The 19,488-nt window shown below is 42.0% G+C and overlaps 1 protein-coding gene across 1 annotated transcript in view; it reads right to left on the bottom strand.

The window, feature by feature from the left end:
- Window positions 1-1,242, bottom strand: part of CDYL2 (chromodomain Y like 2) — a 59,587-nt gene extending 58,345 nt beyond the window's left edge. The window contains exon 1 of the mRNA XM_086847547.1: window positions 998-1,242. Within this exon, the coding sequence (XP_086703673.1) occupies window positions 998-1,021 (24 nt within the window). The 5' untranslated portion in view covers window positions 1,022-1,242. The remainder of the gene's footprint in view (window positions 1-997) is intronic.
- Between the last annotated feature and the right edge of the window lie 18,246 nt (window positions 1,243-19,488).

Genomic DNA, 19,488 nt, shown 5'->3' with positions numbered 1-19,488 from the left:
TCAAGAAGTGTAGGACATCCAGTCATGTTTGGTGTTTTTATCACTTCCACCCTGGTTCCGCTTAATGGAACTGGGTATTTCGAACACCCATGTCCAGTCTGTCTTATCTTTCATTTCAGCTTTCTCCCTTCTTCTTCTTCTCTGGCGTGGCAAAAGTGGCAAGACTCGTTCTCAGTTGGGGCACTAGAACTGGGTGCCGGAGGTCAAAATTCGGCTGGGTCTCGCCCACTGCCCGCCGCCTCCTTTTCCGCTGCCCGCCCCCGACCCGGCGGCCGTCGCCCGATGCTGCCCCGGCGCTGTCGCGGCCGCCGCGGCCGGGGGGCAGCGCACGCCGGGCTGCGGGGCCGGGGGCCGGGACCGCCCCACCTCGCACGGCGGGCCGCCCGGAGCGGGGCCCCCGCCAAACTTTGCGGCCCGCGGGGAGCCGGGGCCCGGCCCGGCCGCCGCCCCCGCCACCCCCGCAGCACCCCGGGCAGGAGGTGAAGCAACCTGGCGCCGGCTCCTGCACTTTGCACAGCGGGCGCAGAGCCGCCTCCATCCCTGCGCCTCACGGCAGCGCTAAGGCGCATTTTTTCGCACTAATCTGCACATTCAGCACGTCCAGAGCGCCTATGACTTTACCTGGACTTTCTCCACTCTCCGGGCTCATCACACCGCGATCGCCTCCCCATCCTACCGCTAACTCTCGCTCTCCTTCACTCCTTCCTCCTTCCCTCTTGCAAGGCCTGCTAAGATCAAGCCCGATGGAAAGTAGAGAGAGAAAGAGAAAGAGAGAGGCAGCGGGAAGGGAGGGGAGCCGCTCCATCCCTCCCTGCCCCCCCCCGGGCACACACGCCAGCCCTTTTCCCCCCACCCCAGCCCTTCCCTCGGCGATTTCCTCCGCTCTTCGGCAACTACGAGGGCTCGGCGGAGCGGCTCCGAACGCGCCCCCGCTGCCCTCGGCGGCGCCCCGGCCGGCGCCCCCCCCGCCGCCCGCCCGCCCCGCGGCCCCCGGTACCTCGTAAAGGTCCCCCGAAGCCATGCTGGGGTGCGGGACTGGGCTTCTCCGCGCCGTCTCCCTCTCTCCACCTCTCCCGCTCCCCCACTCGCTCTCTCTGTTGAGTAAACTGTGTTTTGCAGAATGACAGGCTTTGGGGCTGGCTGTGCGCAGAATCAGAGGCGAGGAGAGCGGAGAGGCAGGCGGCGGGGCTGGCGTAACCAGCAGCAGCAGCAGCTCGGGCGCACAGCGCCGGGAGCCGCGTCTCCCCCGCGGCGGCGGGGCCGGCGCCCCCCGCCCTCCCCTCACACCCCGCCCGCCGCCGCCGCCTCCCGCCCCCGGCGGGGACCGGGACCGGGACGGGTCCCCCCGCGCCCTCCCTCCGGGAAAGTCCCCGGGCCGCTCTGACGGCGGCCTCCTCTCCCTCCTCCTCCTCCTCCTCCCTCCGCCACCCCCCCACCACCCCCCCCCCCCCCGCCCCAAACTCTTTCCGCGGCCAAAATAAATAAATAAATAAATAAATAAATAATAATTAAAAAAGAAATAAAAATAGAGGGGCGGGCGGGAGGGGTGGGTGCCGGAGCGGGCGCTCGGCGGGGAGGGCCGCGCCGCCCGCCCAAGGTCACCACGGGGAGAGGCGAGCGCGGGGCCTCGGGCGGCCCTGCCGGCACCTTCCGCCCCCCCGGCGCCGCCCGGCCGCCCCGCCGCCCCTGGCCATCGCCGAGGGACCCGAGGTGGCGGCAGCGCCCGAGGAGCGGTGGCCCGGACACCTCTCGCCCCCGCTCCCCGCCGGGCACGGCGATGCCTCTCCCGCTGCCCCCCAACCATTTTGCAGGCTCGCCAGCCCACTGGGGGACGTGAGAGCCAGCGGCCTCCCGCCACCTGCCCTTCACGTGGAGGCGGTGGCCGGGATTTTGAAGAGGCTGTGGGATGCGCGGCGACACGACGCCATGGGCCATCGCCACTTTGGAGCCGTCCGCGTCGTTTCTCGGAGGAAAAAGGCCACCGTATGGCCGCTGGTGACCCCGCGGTGCTTACCTGAGAGACGGAGAACGTGTGAAGGTGATGCGGAGTGAGCCGGGACGCATCTTGACTGACCAGCGGCCTTCGCCGGCCGTGACTGCAGAGCTCCTCATGAGCGCGGAGCCCCAGCCTGAGGAGCTTCCCTCACAGCACCTCGCCGTGGGGGACCCGAGTCCGGACATACTCAAGAACGGTCCGGACGCACTCCGGCGCCACGTGCTCTAGGATGACCCTACAGCAGGGTGGTTGGGTCAGATGACCCGCTACGGTCCCTTCCACCGTGACTGATGCTGGCAATTGGTGATTCGGTGAAGAGGAAGGAGCTCGTGGTGACGGGAAGCCGCACTTTGCAGCAGTGATGGACTCCAGAGGAGGCAGGAGTGTGGCAAAGAGCCCTGGGTGGGATGCCGCGGCCACCGAAAAGGTAAGGGCTGCTCCCTGTGTGGGCTGATGGGCACCACGTCATGTCCCTGCGGCTTCGGGCTGTGGAGGATGTGCTTCTCCAGGTAAGGTGTTGAGTGTCCTCTCGGTATTTTATTTATTGGTCAGAAGGTGAGTGTTCTCTCACCAGCTCTTCACACCTTGGCTCCATATCCAGCCAGCTCTAGTTGTTATTGGGTATCAGACTCATTGTTCTCCCCTCTCAGCAGACCCGTGACAGCCATTCCTCCTAACCTGGGATCAGTGGTGTATGTTGTGTGGTCTGGCTTTGCTATGGCTGTGGCTTTTGTTCATCTTCTTGTGTTTGTCTTTTTTCCGCTCTTGATTTTCCGTGTGAATGTGAGAATTGGCACTGCCCAGAGCACTGGCTGGAGAGGGTTATTGAATGTGCTAATGGTTAATAAAAGTCATCTTTATTGAGTGCTGAATTATTTCCAAAATTTCATTTACGACCAAAAATCCTGGTGTGGTTCAAGTGGTGTGAAGCCGAAGACTCTTCTGTCTGAGATGATTCCTTTTTAAAATATCAGTGTTGGGTATTTTGAACACTGTCACTTTATCATGTAAGTAGAGAATCACACATGCACATCCAGTTCTTGCTTGACCCCATCTCTTGAACTGTGAGTATTACCTCTGGTGATTATGAACTTGCCAGCTAACCTGTTTAGTATTGACTGAGAGTTCAATAAAAAATATCTAATGGTAGTTTGGAGCTCAAAGACGTTTATGGTTTGTGTGCTCTGCACAAGCGTGTGATGACTCCTAAGGACAAGACTAAGGACAAGACATTCTGCTTACATGAAACAGAACTATTTTTTTGTCCTGACTGTGGTAACTGGAGAGTTGTCCTCTGCTTTCCAATTTGCCAGCAATATTTGGATTGTTGGGATTTGATATTTGAAGAGTAGAATGTTGAAAAGATAAAGAAATACTGTAAACTACCCATGCATAGTAATTCCAATAATTAATGCAGCAAATACTTCTTAATTGCCAAGAAATGCATTGCTTAAAAATCACACCCCATGGTTTCTTCTTGATAAATCAATTGTTTTGTCTTATTGTAAAGTGATGTTCATTGTTTACAGTAGCAAATCAGCTCATTGAGCCGAATATAAGAATATATCCATTAATAAGTAGGTGTTTTAATACATCTTTTCAATGTTTGCTTTATTACAACTACATTTTGCAGCTTTCCACAGCAGTAAACAAAATGGCAGTCAGAGCTAGTGACTCATTTTTCAGATGCATACTAAAATATTCCTTCTCTGTTGGCTTCCTTCATAGTATCAACTCTTTCCAAAGGTGTCTTGAATGAATTAAAAATGTCCCTTCCCAAGCTGTAGAAGAGTGTAAGTCTTTTATTTTGAGACAGGTCTAATAATCAGACTGTTCTTTCTGGGCTTTGCTGTTCCTGTGTTCCCAGGCAGATGAAATGAGAGCTACTCGCCCTGTGCCACACTGGAAGAAGTCTCCATGACCTGGTCTATATTTTAGACAATTTCATTTACATTGTACAGTATTTATGGTAACATTGTCAATATTGTTGCTGTAAGATTTACAGCCCAAACAAATTGTATCTTGGAAGTTTTGAAAGGATGAGTGCTTTAGTGAATACTTTGAAGAGGGGAAACATCTTTTTCCTGATTACTCACTCCTTGTTTCAGAGTGCACAGTCCCTTGGGTTGTGGTGGTTTGTGAGTCAATAATGAGGAGCATAAAGAAGACTTTTGCAATTGTCAAACCCAGGAAAAGTTGACTGTAGTTTTGGTATATTTCTTCGTGAGTTAGCAGAAGACAAAGTTTTAAGTTTTAAAATATTCAAGTGACCTTCATTCGCCCAGCAGGTCTTTATTGTAACTAGACAAGGCAGGCAGTGTCTCTCTGAGTGTTGTGTGAAAACTAGAAATGATTAAATTTATGATAATTTTTTAGAGTTTCTGATAATAGATTTTCTGGGAATACATCTTTGCCAATTTTATTTGCCTTTCAGTGGTAATATCTATGAAATGAAATTGCAGAAAAATCCAGATTGTTGTACAAATTTCCAACTCTAAACTTAATGGTTTTGTTAAGTATGTGATTATTCATTACTCTTATTGTTTTGCTGCCTTCTCCTATTTCCCATCTCAAGAGAATAATGCAGGCAAGGGAGGCATTCCAAGCATGATACATCAGATTTGAACACTTCTTTGGATTTGATGGATGCTCTGGTTTCCACTGCTTTATTTGAAGGAATTATCTTTCAGTCTGAATAAACTTAAAAGCAAAACTATTCTATTCCAGAAAGCAAAAATACTGCTGTCATAGCTGGGCTATTGATTAGTTATTGACTCTTTAGTCAATCAGTCCAGGGCTATAGAAATATGTGGGAACTGTACAGTCACTGACACAGTTCCCCCAGGGAGTGCGGGTGAGTATTTGCAAACACCTTGTATGAAAAATTACCATGAGGGGCTGCGTTGGCTCTTGAAGAGGAACAAGAATGATGGTCAAGAATAATTAATAAATGGAAAAATTGAGACAATTACTGTGCTAGGGTATGAATATTAAATGAGAGAAGGGGGGAAGACAAGGCATGAGTGAAGAATAAGGAATCAAAGGCAAATGTAAGGAAAAGGCTTTGCAAAGCCTTGGTTGTGTGAAAAAATGGGGGAGGCAAAGGAATATTTTAGCAGCAGTAACTGGGAACAAGGTAGCAAGATGTCTATCGCCAGCCTAAGAAGGGAGGGTGATCAGAACATGGAAAAAGCCAGTGAGTGAAAATGAAAAAAGTCTCGTAGTGGGTTCATGGAGTAGCAGATGACAGGAAATGGTGAGTAGCTACTGCAGGAAAAGCAGAATTGCTTATGGGACCACTGTCTGGATGGGTGATAGGCAGGATCAGGGATCCCCAGGGCCTGGGGCTGTGATGGCTCCGTACTCACCTGTTAGGTCTGAGGAAGAGCTGCCACAAGAAGCTTATCACAAAAATTATCCAAGACATGAAGCCAAAAAAGAACTGCAAAACAAGAGGAGGGTATCCTTGGCATACAGAGAGCATCTAAAAATTAGAAATTAGATGAACATGAGAAAGTAAAGAAAACAGCATGTGTTTTTCTTAATAATTGATTTGCATTATTTTGTGAGAAGAAGTAGGCTTGGGAAAAGCCCAATGTACTTTGCCCTGTGCTGTCTTTGGAAGCAAACAAGTAGTTGGGATCATTTGATTCTGCTGCTAAATTAATGTCTTCCTCCAAATCCTTTTTTGGATCTTGTAACATGCGATTAGTTATCATCAAGAGGAAGCATTTGAAATAAAAGCTGAAATACCACAGTATAATGAAACAAACAGTAATATATGGAAAACACAGTAATGTTTGTTTGTTGCAGTACATCATATACCTTAGAACAGAACTTTTCTAGGGTTGATAGTACATTTTAGTGGCTGCTGTTCTGAAAAGTGACTTCTTTCAACTTTGAGTCCATTCTGTTCTCTTTAGTATGGCTAATACAATTTTGCCTTAATTGAGGAAGGCAAAAAAATAAACTTTGACCAAGAATAAAATTACAGGAACTTTGTCTTTCTCTGAACACATTGAATACCTCCAATATAGCACCAAAAATAGAATATTTCCACATTCTTCTCTCCCTTGTTTGCAAATGCCTTTTTCCCCCACTTGACATGTTGTCAGAGATAATAAGAAGGTGCTAACACATTCCTGTTGGACAGTTTACTGACTTTCCAACTAAGGTGAAAAAAAAGACGAAGCATAGATCATGTATGTAGAAGTCAGTCTCATTTGGGAGCCCTTATGTACACAGAACCTTCAAAATTGTTGTCTCAGCAGTTGAATTTCAACTGATTTATGAAATCCTGATGTACATCTAACAGGACCAAATGGCACACATTGTTTTCCTATATTTTTCTGTATGGTGAACATTAGGAAAAAGTCCAGATTATTAGATTATTAGAGATTTTGGGTTATGGCCTTATTTTTTATGTGGGTTGAAACTGAAGTGTGAAGTGGAGCTCCAGTGGCTTCTTGTGTTAAGCAACAAATAACAATTTTTGAACACCTAAGAATATTGTAAGTTGTAGTAGAATATGGGATTTGAAAGTTGAAATTAAAGGAGGTTGGGATATGTTTTATTAGTACTATCTGGGTGTTATAAAGAATCCATAAATAGCAAGACTATAGCAGACATATTAATCTGAGTGATTCTTTCAAGGGAAGACATCTGACGTGTTCAGTGTGGTTTACACATAGAGTGCATGTGATATTCAGAGTGATCACAGTGTATTACAGCACATTAGCAAGCTAATTTTTTAAGCTGATTTTTCTCCCTGAATCTTTGCTCCATAAAAATTGCACTGAACTAATGATATCCAGCCTAGCAATATGCAGGGTTTTAGGATCTAGGTGTATCAATTGTATATGCTAAGCAATAATGTGTTTTGTGACTTCTAATCATGGACTCTGCTCAGAGCTCTGTATTTGCTTCTCACAACCCCTTGGTGTGTTGTACACTGCTCACAGGGGTTGCCCAAGGGCAGGAAAATCACTGGGTGATTTTATAATAACTCTGAAACTATGCAAGGACATATAAAATTACAGAAAACTAAAAGAATAATTCCTTACTAATGAGAAAAAGTACGGAGCTGGATCAATCCATGGAAAGGATTATATAATGTCATTATTTGTGAGGATGGAGAGCCTAAAGCCACAAGGTGCTTTCAATTCTGTTTTTTTGGGCTTACAAGCAAGGACTCCACGATACACTGAAAGTGTTTAAAAATACATGCAATTATAAGTAAATGTAGAATAGTGGTGGCTGGAGACAACCTCTGTTGCTTGTCTACTCCAACCCTGCAGCTCAGCCTTGGGTCATCTAGAGTGCACATGCTCATGGCTGTCTCCAGTTGGGTTTTGAGGACAGTTGCATAGTCAGGGATGAAATCCATACCCCAACTCTGAGGCCCTTTCTCCATCAGTCGATTGGCATATCTGTGGCATTGTTTCTGATGACATTCTTTAAGGGGAGACTTCTTTTTGTGCTTCTAGAATTCTTGGGCCTATGCACATTATGTTGGATTTCACTGAGGAAAATGAATATATGTTGTATTTGAATATCATAGCACAGCCTAAAATATTATTATGAGCTAGTCAAGAATTAGCTACTCTTTGCCTGGAAAGCTAAAATAAGAGCTTTTTGATCTTGGCAAAATGGGAGAAACTGAATGTAGTCCAGGGAGAAGCAGCATTCATTTTGTCTGCTGGCCATTCAGAAATTCTTTCTGTGCCAAGTTAGCTAGGGTTCCTAGTGCTACACTTTTTGAAAGATGCATGTATTCACAGGAGTTTTTTTTTTTAGGAGTGAGGAAACTAAATTTTAAAGGAGTATTTTCCTTTTTTATTTATTTTGCTAAGATGTTTTATGTTTTGAAATAATATGTGTTTAATGGTGCCTTATCATACAGTGTGCACTTTTAAAATGTGTAAATATATCTCACATGTTAATTACTTTTTATTATAGATGCCTTTAAATACAAACTAGTGGAAGTTTGCATTTACATACAAGGGCTGCTGGTGGTTTGGTAGTGTCTCTAAGAAGAGAATTATACCCACTGTGAATGAATATGCAACAGGCTCTGCATTACAGTACATACTTAGCTATGCTAATCATTAGGGCTGCTTTTTAGGGTATGGGCTGTAAACTTGGTCTTGTGGGACTTAGTATTTGCATTACATTTATTTGCAGGAAAAGTACCCTTCCAAAGCGTTACTCACACAATTTTTCATAAAGAACTTGGAAACTGGTAATATCTTTGTCTTAGACATCATTCTAAGTTTTTATATTCTCTATTTTTAGACATTAAACATTCTTAACTTCAGAATTGTCAAGAATTTAATTCCTTTTAGTTGTTGATAGACTGATTTAAAAAAAAAAAAAAAGTAAATCCATTTGTAATACTGATTTCCAAATAACAAACCATTTAACTTTAGTGCCTCTACCAGAGCGTCAGTACAGATGAGATGGCAGCCAGCACACTTGTGGGAAGCAGGAACTGGTCCACAGCCTCCATAATACCATTTCTTAAACTAAGATGGATTGTCTTAGAGTGAGAGAACTCAATGAAAAAATTCATTTATCAGTGTGAATTGAGAGTAATTCTTGAAAACTCAGGGAACATAAAACCTGAGGAGATAGGAGAGTCAGGTCTGTACCTTTACACTCAACCCCAAATTTCCTGATGATCTTGTCAGAACAAAGCAGGCTGGAGTGTATTAAAAATGAAAACCTGAAATCTGAACTTTTGGTGAATTTAAGTAATGATGTCAACATAGCAACAGCAATTCACCTTCCCTGAAATTCCCACCTCTTTAACTAGAGATAATTTTGGAAGGAACCAAGGATTACTCTCAACTTACCTCTCACCACTTTGTCTTACTCAGTGTTATTCTAGTTCTGTAGCAGTGCATTAATTTTCCTTCTTGCTCTGTTGGCTGGTTCAGAGTCCCCTGAAAGCAGAATTTGGGGCTTTGTTTCATCCTGACATTCCGGTCTGTTGTAGTTTTACTTCTCACTGACTTGTATTGCTGTGTGTTCCCTCTGTTGTTAACTGGTTACACCAACAACCAAATCAGCCTGTCTAAATGTACAGTATGGAAATGAGAGCTGGGTTTTGATTATTTCTGAGTTTGTGAAACTTCGTGTATATGATACAGATAATTTTTAATTCAAGACTAGTGCAGAATATTGGTGCTGATATCATCAGATGACAGTCTTGGTTTGTTTTTTGTTAACAGCCTCTCAGTTACACTCTCTTTTGTGCACAAACCAGTCTATTCTCATTCTAATTCTGGGTAATGAAACATATAATTTTCTGTTCTAGTTTTAATAACACAATTTCAGAGCATGTGTCAACTAAGTATCCCCGTGAAAACGGCTACTCAATTCCTTATTGGTGTTTTTGATCGTTTTCGCTCTCTAATGCAGAAATTTTTGACGTGTGTTTTCCGCCCTGTTCATCCCCTGAACTGAATTTGAGTTCTGATGTGGCAGTAAATGCAGAGGTCTCAGATGAGCACCTGGCTTCACTGAGAACTTTAAATTGAGGTGCAGACTGGGACCTCACACCTGGGTGGGGACAGTGTTCAACCCTCCCAGCCCTGTTGGTGCAGAGCAGGACAGCGTGCCTGTGCTGAGGGCTGTGCTGAGGGAGCACTTGGGTCATTGAAAGCTGGGGTGACCAAAAACCTCACAGAAGAAGTGGCTGAGGGGCAAAGGTTTGTTCAGTCCAGAGAAGGCTAAGATGGATCCAGTAGTGGTCCTAAGGGGTGGTTATAAGGAGGATGTGCCAGAGTTTTCTGAGTGATGCAGAGCAAAAGGATGTGGTGCAATGATCACAAGTTGTAAGTGGGGAAAATATGACTGGACAGAAGGAAAAAAAAAGTCATAATGAGAGAGATTAAGTGCTGGAACAGATGCCTAGGGAGTTTGTGGGTTCTCCATCTTCAGAGGCTTTCAAGACTCAACTGGACAAGGCCTTGGACTGCCTTATCTAACTTTGAAATTAACCCTTTGAAAAAGAAGATGGACTGGATGACCTCCAGAAGTTCTTTCCATGCTCAGCTATTTTGTAGTTTTATAAAATCAGAGGGAGAGATCTGAGATTTTTCTCCTTGATCTGTAACAGCAGTTCCAAGGATTTTACTCCTTGAAATTGCAACTGTTAACATCGTGTCAGTACATAGTTAGATGAAATAAAAGTGTTCAAATTACTTTGTGTGGGTGGAGGTAATCTGTGCAGCCTTGAACTGCAAATAGTAATTAAACAGGGTGGTAGCAGAATGTATCCTGTGCTGGAGCTCCTGCTCACTGCCTTGCTGTGTGCTCTTTCTTTACTGCCTTGTGCATGAGTACCAGAGTGGCTGCAGCTGAAGGTAGGCAGGAAGCAGGAGAACTTGTGATGTGATCATGAATTGCCAGTTATTGTTGTGATGCTGATGCTCTACTCAAATGTGTTGTAAAACGAACAAAAAAAGGTTAGTAAAACACACCTGAATTTGGATGCTTGGCATTGCTAGGAGGAAGGACAGCATTTTCTACATCTTTGTGATGTAAATCACATAATTTGTCTTTATATTTTGGTTTCAGGCTATTTTGGAATCTGACCCATTTCTAGAATGTAAGCTGTACAGGGCACTGTAACGCAGGGACGTGGTCATCGATGGCTGCTCAATGATTCTTGGGTGTACCTGCCAACATCTGACATTCAGAAGGGGTAGAGTGGGCTGATGTGCCTGGTCACTCTCTCTGCCTTGGCAGTCTGGTGCTGTTTGTGGAGCAGGAGCTGCAGCCTGAACCAGTTTCTTGGAGAGTCCAGTCCTGTTGCAAGGGGTGTTTCCTTGGGTGCAGCAGAGACAGTGCTTGAACTGAGAGCTGTACTTACACTCCCACTGGTGCCACCCTCCCATGCCCAGAAACAGCTCCTCTCCTGTTCACAAGTCTCATTCTCTCACTGCCTGTCTGAATTCTGCCTGACCCACCTGTGATGTCTCACCATGGCCATGTGTGTGTGTTGTGCTGGCTGCTGTCATGGACGTCTCAGAGATCATGGACAAGCAGGGCTGTGGACTCTGCTTAACTCATGAGATAGCTTCAGCGGCTCTGCTGTCACATGGTGGTGACAGCAGCAGAGGCAGGAACTGCCTTTGGCTCCTGATGCAGCCACTCGTGCTCAGGAGCTGCCTCCTTGCTGCCTCTGTCGGTGCAATCAAAAGGAAAAGCAGCTGAAGTGGGGGAAGGCTCATAAAAACAGTAGTCTGCTCCCAACTAGAAAAGGAAAATATGTCTATGAAGTATGTTTGGAATCTTGAGTTTCAAGTCCCGGTGAACTGTTATTTATGCCACAAAACCAGCCACTTTTTCTATTGGTCTCAAGGACTAGTGCTGGTGGGTACAAACCTAGAATGTCCCTGTCATCTTCAGATGTGGCCTGCCTAGCCCGAATGTATCAGCTGTCTGCTCCCAAGAAATCCATGAGTACACTTCAGACTTTATGGCTGTTAACTCTCACCTTTCCTGGGTAGTAAAATTCCTTACAGAGCAAACCTTGCCTCTACTTTCACGTGATTAATAGGATAGAAGTAACTCAGTTCATGAGCAGGCTTTAACAGAACAGTGAGAAAACACTACTGGTGTTAACTGAGTTGGAAGATGGCACCCTAAAAAGCAGTATTTCTTCTTGACAGAAAATTTATTTCTGCAGATGTGTAATGAGGAAGAATAATTTCAAAAGTAGAAGATTAATTTCAAATTGAGCTATTTGCCTTCAGATGGAATAATATTTCTTTCTATCCATAGCATCTCATGGGTGAGGGCAGACAAGGAGGAAATTTGATATATGGATAGAGAATATGTAAAGTTACAAAAAGATACTGTATTTTCTACAAGAGGACAGAGACTACAGTATCAGGAGCCACTGAGAAGTTGCTGTTGGGATCTACAGCAAAATTGAGCAATAACAGATAAAACTAACTCAGGAGGACTTCAAAATTGAGTGAATAATCAGTTATGGTATCAACTCCTTTGACCTATGGTTGGTCTTGAAAGCTATACAAAGCCTGATGGCCTTAAAGACTCTTTAAGGGTGTATTCTCATGTCTCTTTTCAGTACATACAACTCTTTTCTTATTTTTAAAAGAGGTTAATCTGCATTGCTGCAGATTTCAGAGCTATCCAAGGAGGGCAGAAAAGTGGCAATGTGTTGAAGTGATGTACCAACATTATCCTTCATCTAGGCTGGACTTTGGAATGTAATATTGAAGCAGCAAGTCTCCTGCTTGCTAAAATGTATTGCTGTTTTCCCGCTGTGGCATCTTCAGAATGTATTTTGTAAAGTCAGGCTGAACTGAACCACAGCAGTGGCACATTGTGCTGGCTAAAACGACATATAAAGGATTAATTTTCTGGTTTATGTGTCTTTCTTTGTGTGTGCCCATGATGGATGCACAAGACTGTCCCAAGTGCACTCTGAATACTAAGTCATTCATAAACGCTGTTGATGAGTGTTCATCTTTTAGGCTGGCAAATGATTCCCTTGCTCTCACTGCCTTTCTCCAGTGCTTTTCAGCTATGGACTGACACAAAAGGAATGGTGGAATAGAGGTGAGGCTCCTCTCCCTGCTCTGGGGCGTCAGATGTGTTCAGTGTATGAGAAATAGATGTGGTCTAGCTGATCTAGCTGATCCATCACCCTGAAATTCCTATACAGAGAGAAATTCAGGGTGGAATTTATAAGGAAATTTAGAATAGATGTAGACTACAAAAAAGGATAACAAAACCCAACAAAGAATGACCATCTCAAACCCTGAGAAACAGAAGACAGAAAATATAGAGTATTAAAATACTTTCTGTCAGATCAATGCTACTTTGTTCATGCAGTGATTTTTGCTACAAACTTTAAGACTTTCACTCTTTTGCAGTTTCCAAGCTCTAGGAAATAATGAGTTTTTTGTAGTACTCAAGCTAATTTTCCATGGTTTTTTTGTTTGTTTGTTTTATTTGTTTTTATTTGTTTTTTTTTCTTTATCAAAATCAACATTGGTTCACCAAATGTGATTACACAATCTCTGGGGTTTTTTTCTATCCCACTGTTGATGTTGTATTCCCCCACTTTTTTCCCCCTAAAACTATGTTTATTGTATCCACCAAGAAGTCCACAAGCAACATAAGTACACCAATCTTTGTATACTATGTTGCAAAGACCTACATCCCATTACTTCTGTTGTCTCAGCAGTCGTTAAATGTTCAAAACCTACTCCCAATTGGTTAAAAACCTTTTGAGAGCTTCTAGAAAATTCAGACTGATTTCACTGGCTTTATATACATTTAAAAACCCTTCTTGATGTTTTCTGGGTTTGTCCTTAGACCACATACTTCCTGAATTATCAATTCCAAAAGAACCTGAGAAATAAAAAGGAGTTTTGCTTAATCCATTTGTTGACTGACATTATTGATGGATGCTCAGTGATTTGGGTTGGGGAAGAGCGGCGTGGCAGCCCTAGGTTAGTCCTGCAAACCTAGTCCTTTAGGATGCCCATGGACAGTTCATTTTTGCTGTGCTCCTGGAGCTCATTAGGAGAGTGAAAGATCTATTTTAGGATAAGGGACTGAAAAAGACTTGGCTTGTTTGGCATTGGAGGGGAAAACCAGAGACAATATGAATACCTGAGGGAATAAATACAAGACAAGGAAAAGAACTATTGAGCTAAAGGGCAGTATTTGCTTATGGAAAAAAAGTGGGTCTTAACTGACTGGAAATCAGAGGAAACCTTTTTTATTTCTGTGAGGTTCTGGAACAGCCTGAAAATGAAGTAGTGGGTTCAGAAAAAGAACAGCAGCTTTTAAGGTGGAGCTCAATACTTTTATGAAAAGAATTATATAACATGGTGCCTACAGACTGCAACTGATGACTCAGGAGATCCCTTCCAGTCCTATGGTCCTAAATTTTCCTGAGCAATTCAAGTATAAGAAGAAAATGTCAATTTTAAACAATTTGTAACTGGGCTCAGCTTGAATACAATTCAATGGGATGAAGAAAAGGCACTTTTTTAGCTTAAGGGCATTCTGCCTTCTGAATTTCAAAGCCCTGTGGCAACCATGGTAGCTTGTCAAAATGCTTGTAAGAATCTTACAATATACAGGGTTTTAGACATTATAAATCTTGGACAGGCCAATAACAAGAATGTTTAATGACTTTTTTTAAAACTTTCTAAATCCTCCTCTCCAACCCACAGGAGGAGGAAGAAGAAGCTCTATTTTCATCATTTGTAGAGGGAAGGATTGGAATAATCCTGTTGAGGGAAAATTATTGTGCTGCTCTGGATTAATTGTGGCCTGAGACTGCTCTGTAGCAATCCAGTACACAAACATTATGGATGAGAAACTTCAAGAAATGTTCTTCATCATTAATTTGTTGGCAAAACACTTCATATATTTTACAGGGAAATTTTGCTACGTGTACCAGTTCTGGAGCACTGGTTCAGTAACTAAATTCTCCATGCCCATTACTCAGACTTCCTTTATCGACACAGATATCTTGTTACTGACTGGAAATATTGTAGGACTCTACAGAGTGACAAGAGTGATGGGAGGTGACAAGTTGATGTGTATCAAGCCATGTTCTTGTTTGCAAGCTTTTTCTTCAGCATTTGGGATTTTCTTGTGCATTAGGCTCGCTAGAAACTCTTGCTCTGGCCTAGATTAATCCCTAAAAACAGAACACAAATTACTTTATACTTGTGGATTAAGAGTCAGTTAATGAGGACAGTTGGTATTGCCTCTCCAGTTTGGCTGAGTTTCTTATGACCCAAAAGCCTCTCCAAGATTGCAGCTCTCACCTGCAAAAACCTGTCTGGGAAATAACTAATCAGTGCATTTTCTTCCTGGCCTAATTGCATTTCTCATGAATCAGCTAAACCCACGGTGGGACTTTGGCAGCTATTTCTGGGTCTCTGAAGGGAGGTGGGGATTGCAGGAAGTTTGCAGCATTGCTCTGCTAATGCAAGCAAATTTATCAGTGTCAATGGTTTCCAGGCTCTTGGGCTGAGCATTAAAACCAGTAAGTTGCAAGTAGGACATTCGTCAGCAAAACTTTTTTTTTCTGGGAAGAAAGAGGCTTTTCAATTAAATACCACTTTGGGGATGGAAGAACAATTTTTTGTTGGGACATCTATTTTTTTATGTAAAATATGAAAACATGCAAATGTTCTCAATTCTGATAATTAAGATTATGCTTTATACAGACCCCTTTCCCAAATTTAATGAAATATTTTTGTTGGTGATTAAAACTTTCCATGAAATAAAAAATGTGGCTTCTCAGGTGCCTTTGCTCTATACCATTTGGGTTTCCACAGGTGGAGTTTGTCTGTGGGAATTTTGAATCTCTTACATCTGCAATAAATAGGGTAAAAAGCACTTGTAATATTTGCTGAGTGTCTCTCCCTCTTCACCATTAGTCAAGGCTTACATTGTCACATTTCTAAAAAACCCCAATAGAAATGTAATATTTCTGTTGTTCTGTAGTTTAGCACTGACATTTCCTACTGTGAAAAGGTTATCTTTTTTTTTCTGGTATGTTTCTATGTGAAGAATATTCCAATTTTCAGTTAGAACGTACTGAAAAAACTCCAGCTTTTCTTTTAACATCCATTACTAAGCTTTCAAATTCTCCAAAGTGCAGGAGGATACTTTATGCTGGTAATGACTGACTGACCTTTGTATTAACACCACTTCGAAGGCAGTTTAGTGGCTTACCTCTTAAGCAAAATTAATAAATTCAGGGGTTCCTTTAATGAGTATTTTGATTCATAGTTCTGCTTTAAAACATAATTATGTGTTTCTCATAATGTTGCTCATACTCCTCTATATTCTGCCTCTTCATTCTAAAGCTGGCCTGTGATGTAGCTGCATTTCCATTCTTTCTTTTATCCCTAAAGCCACATCTTGAAATCAGTGGGGCCACATCATGGCAACAGAGAAGGATTTGGCACTGCCTCATCTGAGAGTCTCATCTCTCCACACATTGTTCTTGTTGTAGCTGGAAAACATATGTCCCATTACTTCTGTTGTGGAAATATCAAGTAAGATGTAGAACGTCAACTACAGTTGTTCATGGAGAGCATTAAGGCGGGGGAAGCCACTGGAATAAAAGCTGGAAGTTCAGGAAGAGCTCTCCAGATCACTTACTCCAGCATTCCAAATGATGGGAAATTCTGAAACCAAAAACATGGTAGACATTGGTTTTTTATATATATATATTTATCTTAGTAATAATTATTTTTAGGTGAGTAGAACCAGGATAGGAAATTCTAATCCTGCTGCAGCTACTTAACTAAAATATTTTCTCTTAGGCTTTACTTTCACACAACTAAATTGAAGCAGCCATGAGTCAGCAGTGCACCGTGAATGACTCAGCAGTTTATCTGATTGCGGGTATTTGAGTATGACAGGTACAAAAAAAAAATAATAACAATAAAAAAAAAAAGCAGAAAGGCAGAAGAAATTACTCCATCGTTAGTACTTCCTTTGTGAGTGCAGGCAGAATGTTGTCTGTGTGTTCAGTGCATTCAGTAAAAAGTTCAAGGAGCCAGGTATTTGGGTGTTTTTAATCTGTTGTGTGTGGAGGTTCCAGCACTTCTAGCAGGAGATATGTTCATTCATGGTAGAAGGTATTTTGTATCTGCAGTCTGGGCATGGCCTAGTTGAAAGTTGGAAACTGATTTCATTACTAATTTAATGTATTTTAATCACTGTTTACAACAAAGACATTTATTTTAGATGTGTACAAATATTTTGTATTTAAGGTTACTTCTCATTACTAGGCTAAACCAATGATGCTGATCTGTGGTGCCTCTCTCTCCTATTGCTCTGTCCATGATTATGATCTTTGTCATCACAAACACTTGTCCTGGAAGCTGTAACTGTGTCACAACAAAGGCCAACTGCATTAATCTGTTACAGAACAGACTTTTTGTTTAAGTCCATGCATTTTCATTGTAGAGGTCACATGATGACATCAAAGATCAATAAATAGTTAATATGCTATATTTGTGTGGTGAGGGAAGAACAGATGAAGAACAGCTATAAAAGGCAATTGTACTTTTTCAATGGTTACAGCTTAGCATTTTGACTTTTATTTATGCAATTGCCATATTCCCATGACTCCGTCATAAACGAGTTGGGAAATTCAATAGTGTATCCTGGCCAGGTAAATAAATGGGGACAAAACATGGTAATGGCTTTCACATTTTGTATCCTATGTGTTTTATCTCAGATAAATAGACTCAATAAATGTTACCGTATATGTACTTGTGCCACAAATATTGCATTTGATTCCTAATGGGTCATAAAGTGCCTTTTGCAAACCTTCAAAAAATGTCAGCCTGTTATATGGAAAATATATTTCAGTACTAAATTTACTTTATACTGTTTGCCCTACTGAACTTGTTCCTGTCTTATATTTCTACACTATGCAGATAGTAAAATTTATGTTTGGGTTTGATCTGCCTCTTAGTTACAAAGATCTTAATTCCACTGAAGTGGTACTAGCTGGGGTCTTTACATCCTGTTGCGTTTTAATGTGTTCAATATTATAGTAAAATAAGAATAATAATATCAAAACCTATTATAAGCTACATGAATTTTATTATTTGAACATATAAACCAAAAGTAATTTACAATATTGCATTAGAGCCTAAATTATGTTACAGAGATCTGCATTATATAGAATAGATCCTCTGCTGTGTTTAACATTTTGACCTTGTGGGATATGACTCATGGTATAAACTGAAATGATAATGGGAAAATAGAGGATAGATGCAGCATCAGCTATAGACTTGTGACTTTTGATCACTAGAAGGAAAACTCAATGAAAATTTTATGTTAATATGGTGGCAATCTCTAGCTAAAGTTGGTTTTGATGAATTATCTGACCGTCAACACATTTAATGCATTAATGGTTGAGTCAACTTGGGAAGTTACAGAAAAGCTGAAAATCTGAATTTGTAAAGTAATATCCCATAACTGGTAACTTTGCAATAAGCTTGTTTCATCTAAGACCAGAATTTTATAAATGTCGTTCATGAAAATTGAAAAGGTAGTTATTGTAAGTAGAATATGGCACATATTGATAGAACCAAATGTAGCTACATCTAGATGGTGGTATTTGTTCCACATTTATTTTAGTATTTAGGATGATGCAGTCCCAGATGATTCCATTTATGTATAATGGGAAGTTACTGTAAGTTACAGAGACAAGGCTAATATATAATTTTTCTTAGTAGTTCCATACAGACAAGTACCAGAATAACCAGAGAATGGCTGCAAGATGTCAGTAAATCTGGGGCACAGAATATTAAAACTGTAGAATCTGAGTTAATTAAGATCCATCATGTTCATATTATTGCATATGTGTTACTGAGGATTCCATGTGCATTATTTCTGTGGTCTTTGAACCATTTCTGGTTGTCATAAATCTGTGAGATAAAGAAAATGGACAGCTCAAGTGGCAGCATAGTGAAGCTGGAGCTAAAGCCTTCAGCTCTACTCTATCCAGAGCTTCAGGAAACTCCAAGGAAGTTTTCTTTAACTTTTATTAGTTTGTAGAAGGTTATTTAATGTTCAGAGTTTGTTGACCCTAAGGAAGAGTATAAAATTTATATTGGCACTTAGGTAAATATTTGTGGAAAAAGTGCAATGATGGCCAGTCAGCTGCCCCTTAGACCTGGTGTTCCTTCAGGGAACCATTAGGAACCCATCCACTTCCAGCCAAGTCTTTCAAAGACTTCCCATCAAATGAGATGGGATTAAGCCAGACCTTTTGGCTGAAATATTCAAGTCTGTTCTTCAAACAGTAAATTTCAAAAAAAAAATGACAGGAGAATTAAGTAGAAAAAAGGAATGTACTTGGGCAAATAAATCTATTCACATTCAAATTAAATTTTTGATCAGAATACTAAAACCTGTATCAGTTAATTATACTGTTAAAACAGCTCTGGTGTCCAAAAGACTTTGAAACAAAATCTGTTAAGCAATCAAATTAAAACATTAAGAAAGATCCACAAGCAAACACTGACAATTGAGCCTACCTTGAACCTGTTCACCCCTGCTCTGTTCCCCAGGAACTCTCCAAAGAAGGTTTACAAGGCAGCTGCCATCACTATTGCTCCACAGCAGGATGGTGATTGACTGGACTGGCTGTTCCTAGATGTGATCTATTCCACCACACAAGAGTAATTTGTTTAAAACCTGTCAGAAGTTCACCACTTTAATAAGAGGGAGATTCCTGTAATCTGCAATAACAGTAATTAAAGATTTAAGTGTTGTGCACTTTTATGTTTCTTATGTACATATTCAGAAATAATTTATGTACAAAAAGTGTCTTGAACTGACTCTCCTGAGGCCAATGATGTATGTGCCATTCCCTTAGTGAGGTCAAGACCTGGTAAGAGAGAGTGATTAAAACAAGAATTAAAATGTGAATTGTAGGGAGACTTGTGTCC

The sequence above is a fragment of the Cyanistes caeruleus genome, chromosome 12 (genome assembly GCF_971803275.1).
Source record: "Cyanistes caeruleus chromosome 12, bCyaCae1.hap1.1, whole genome shotgun sequence".
In the NCBI taxonomy this organism is placed as follows: Eukaryota; Metazoa; Chordata; class Aves; order Passeriformes; family Paridae; genus Cyanistes; species Cyanistes caeruleus.
The sequence above is the reverse complement of the archived record's forward strand: the minus strand, read 5'-3'. Positions and strand labels throughout refer to the sequence as shown.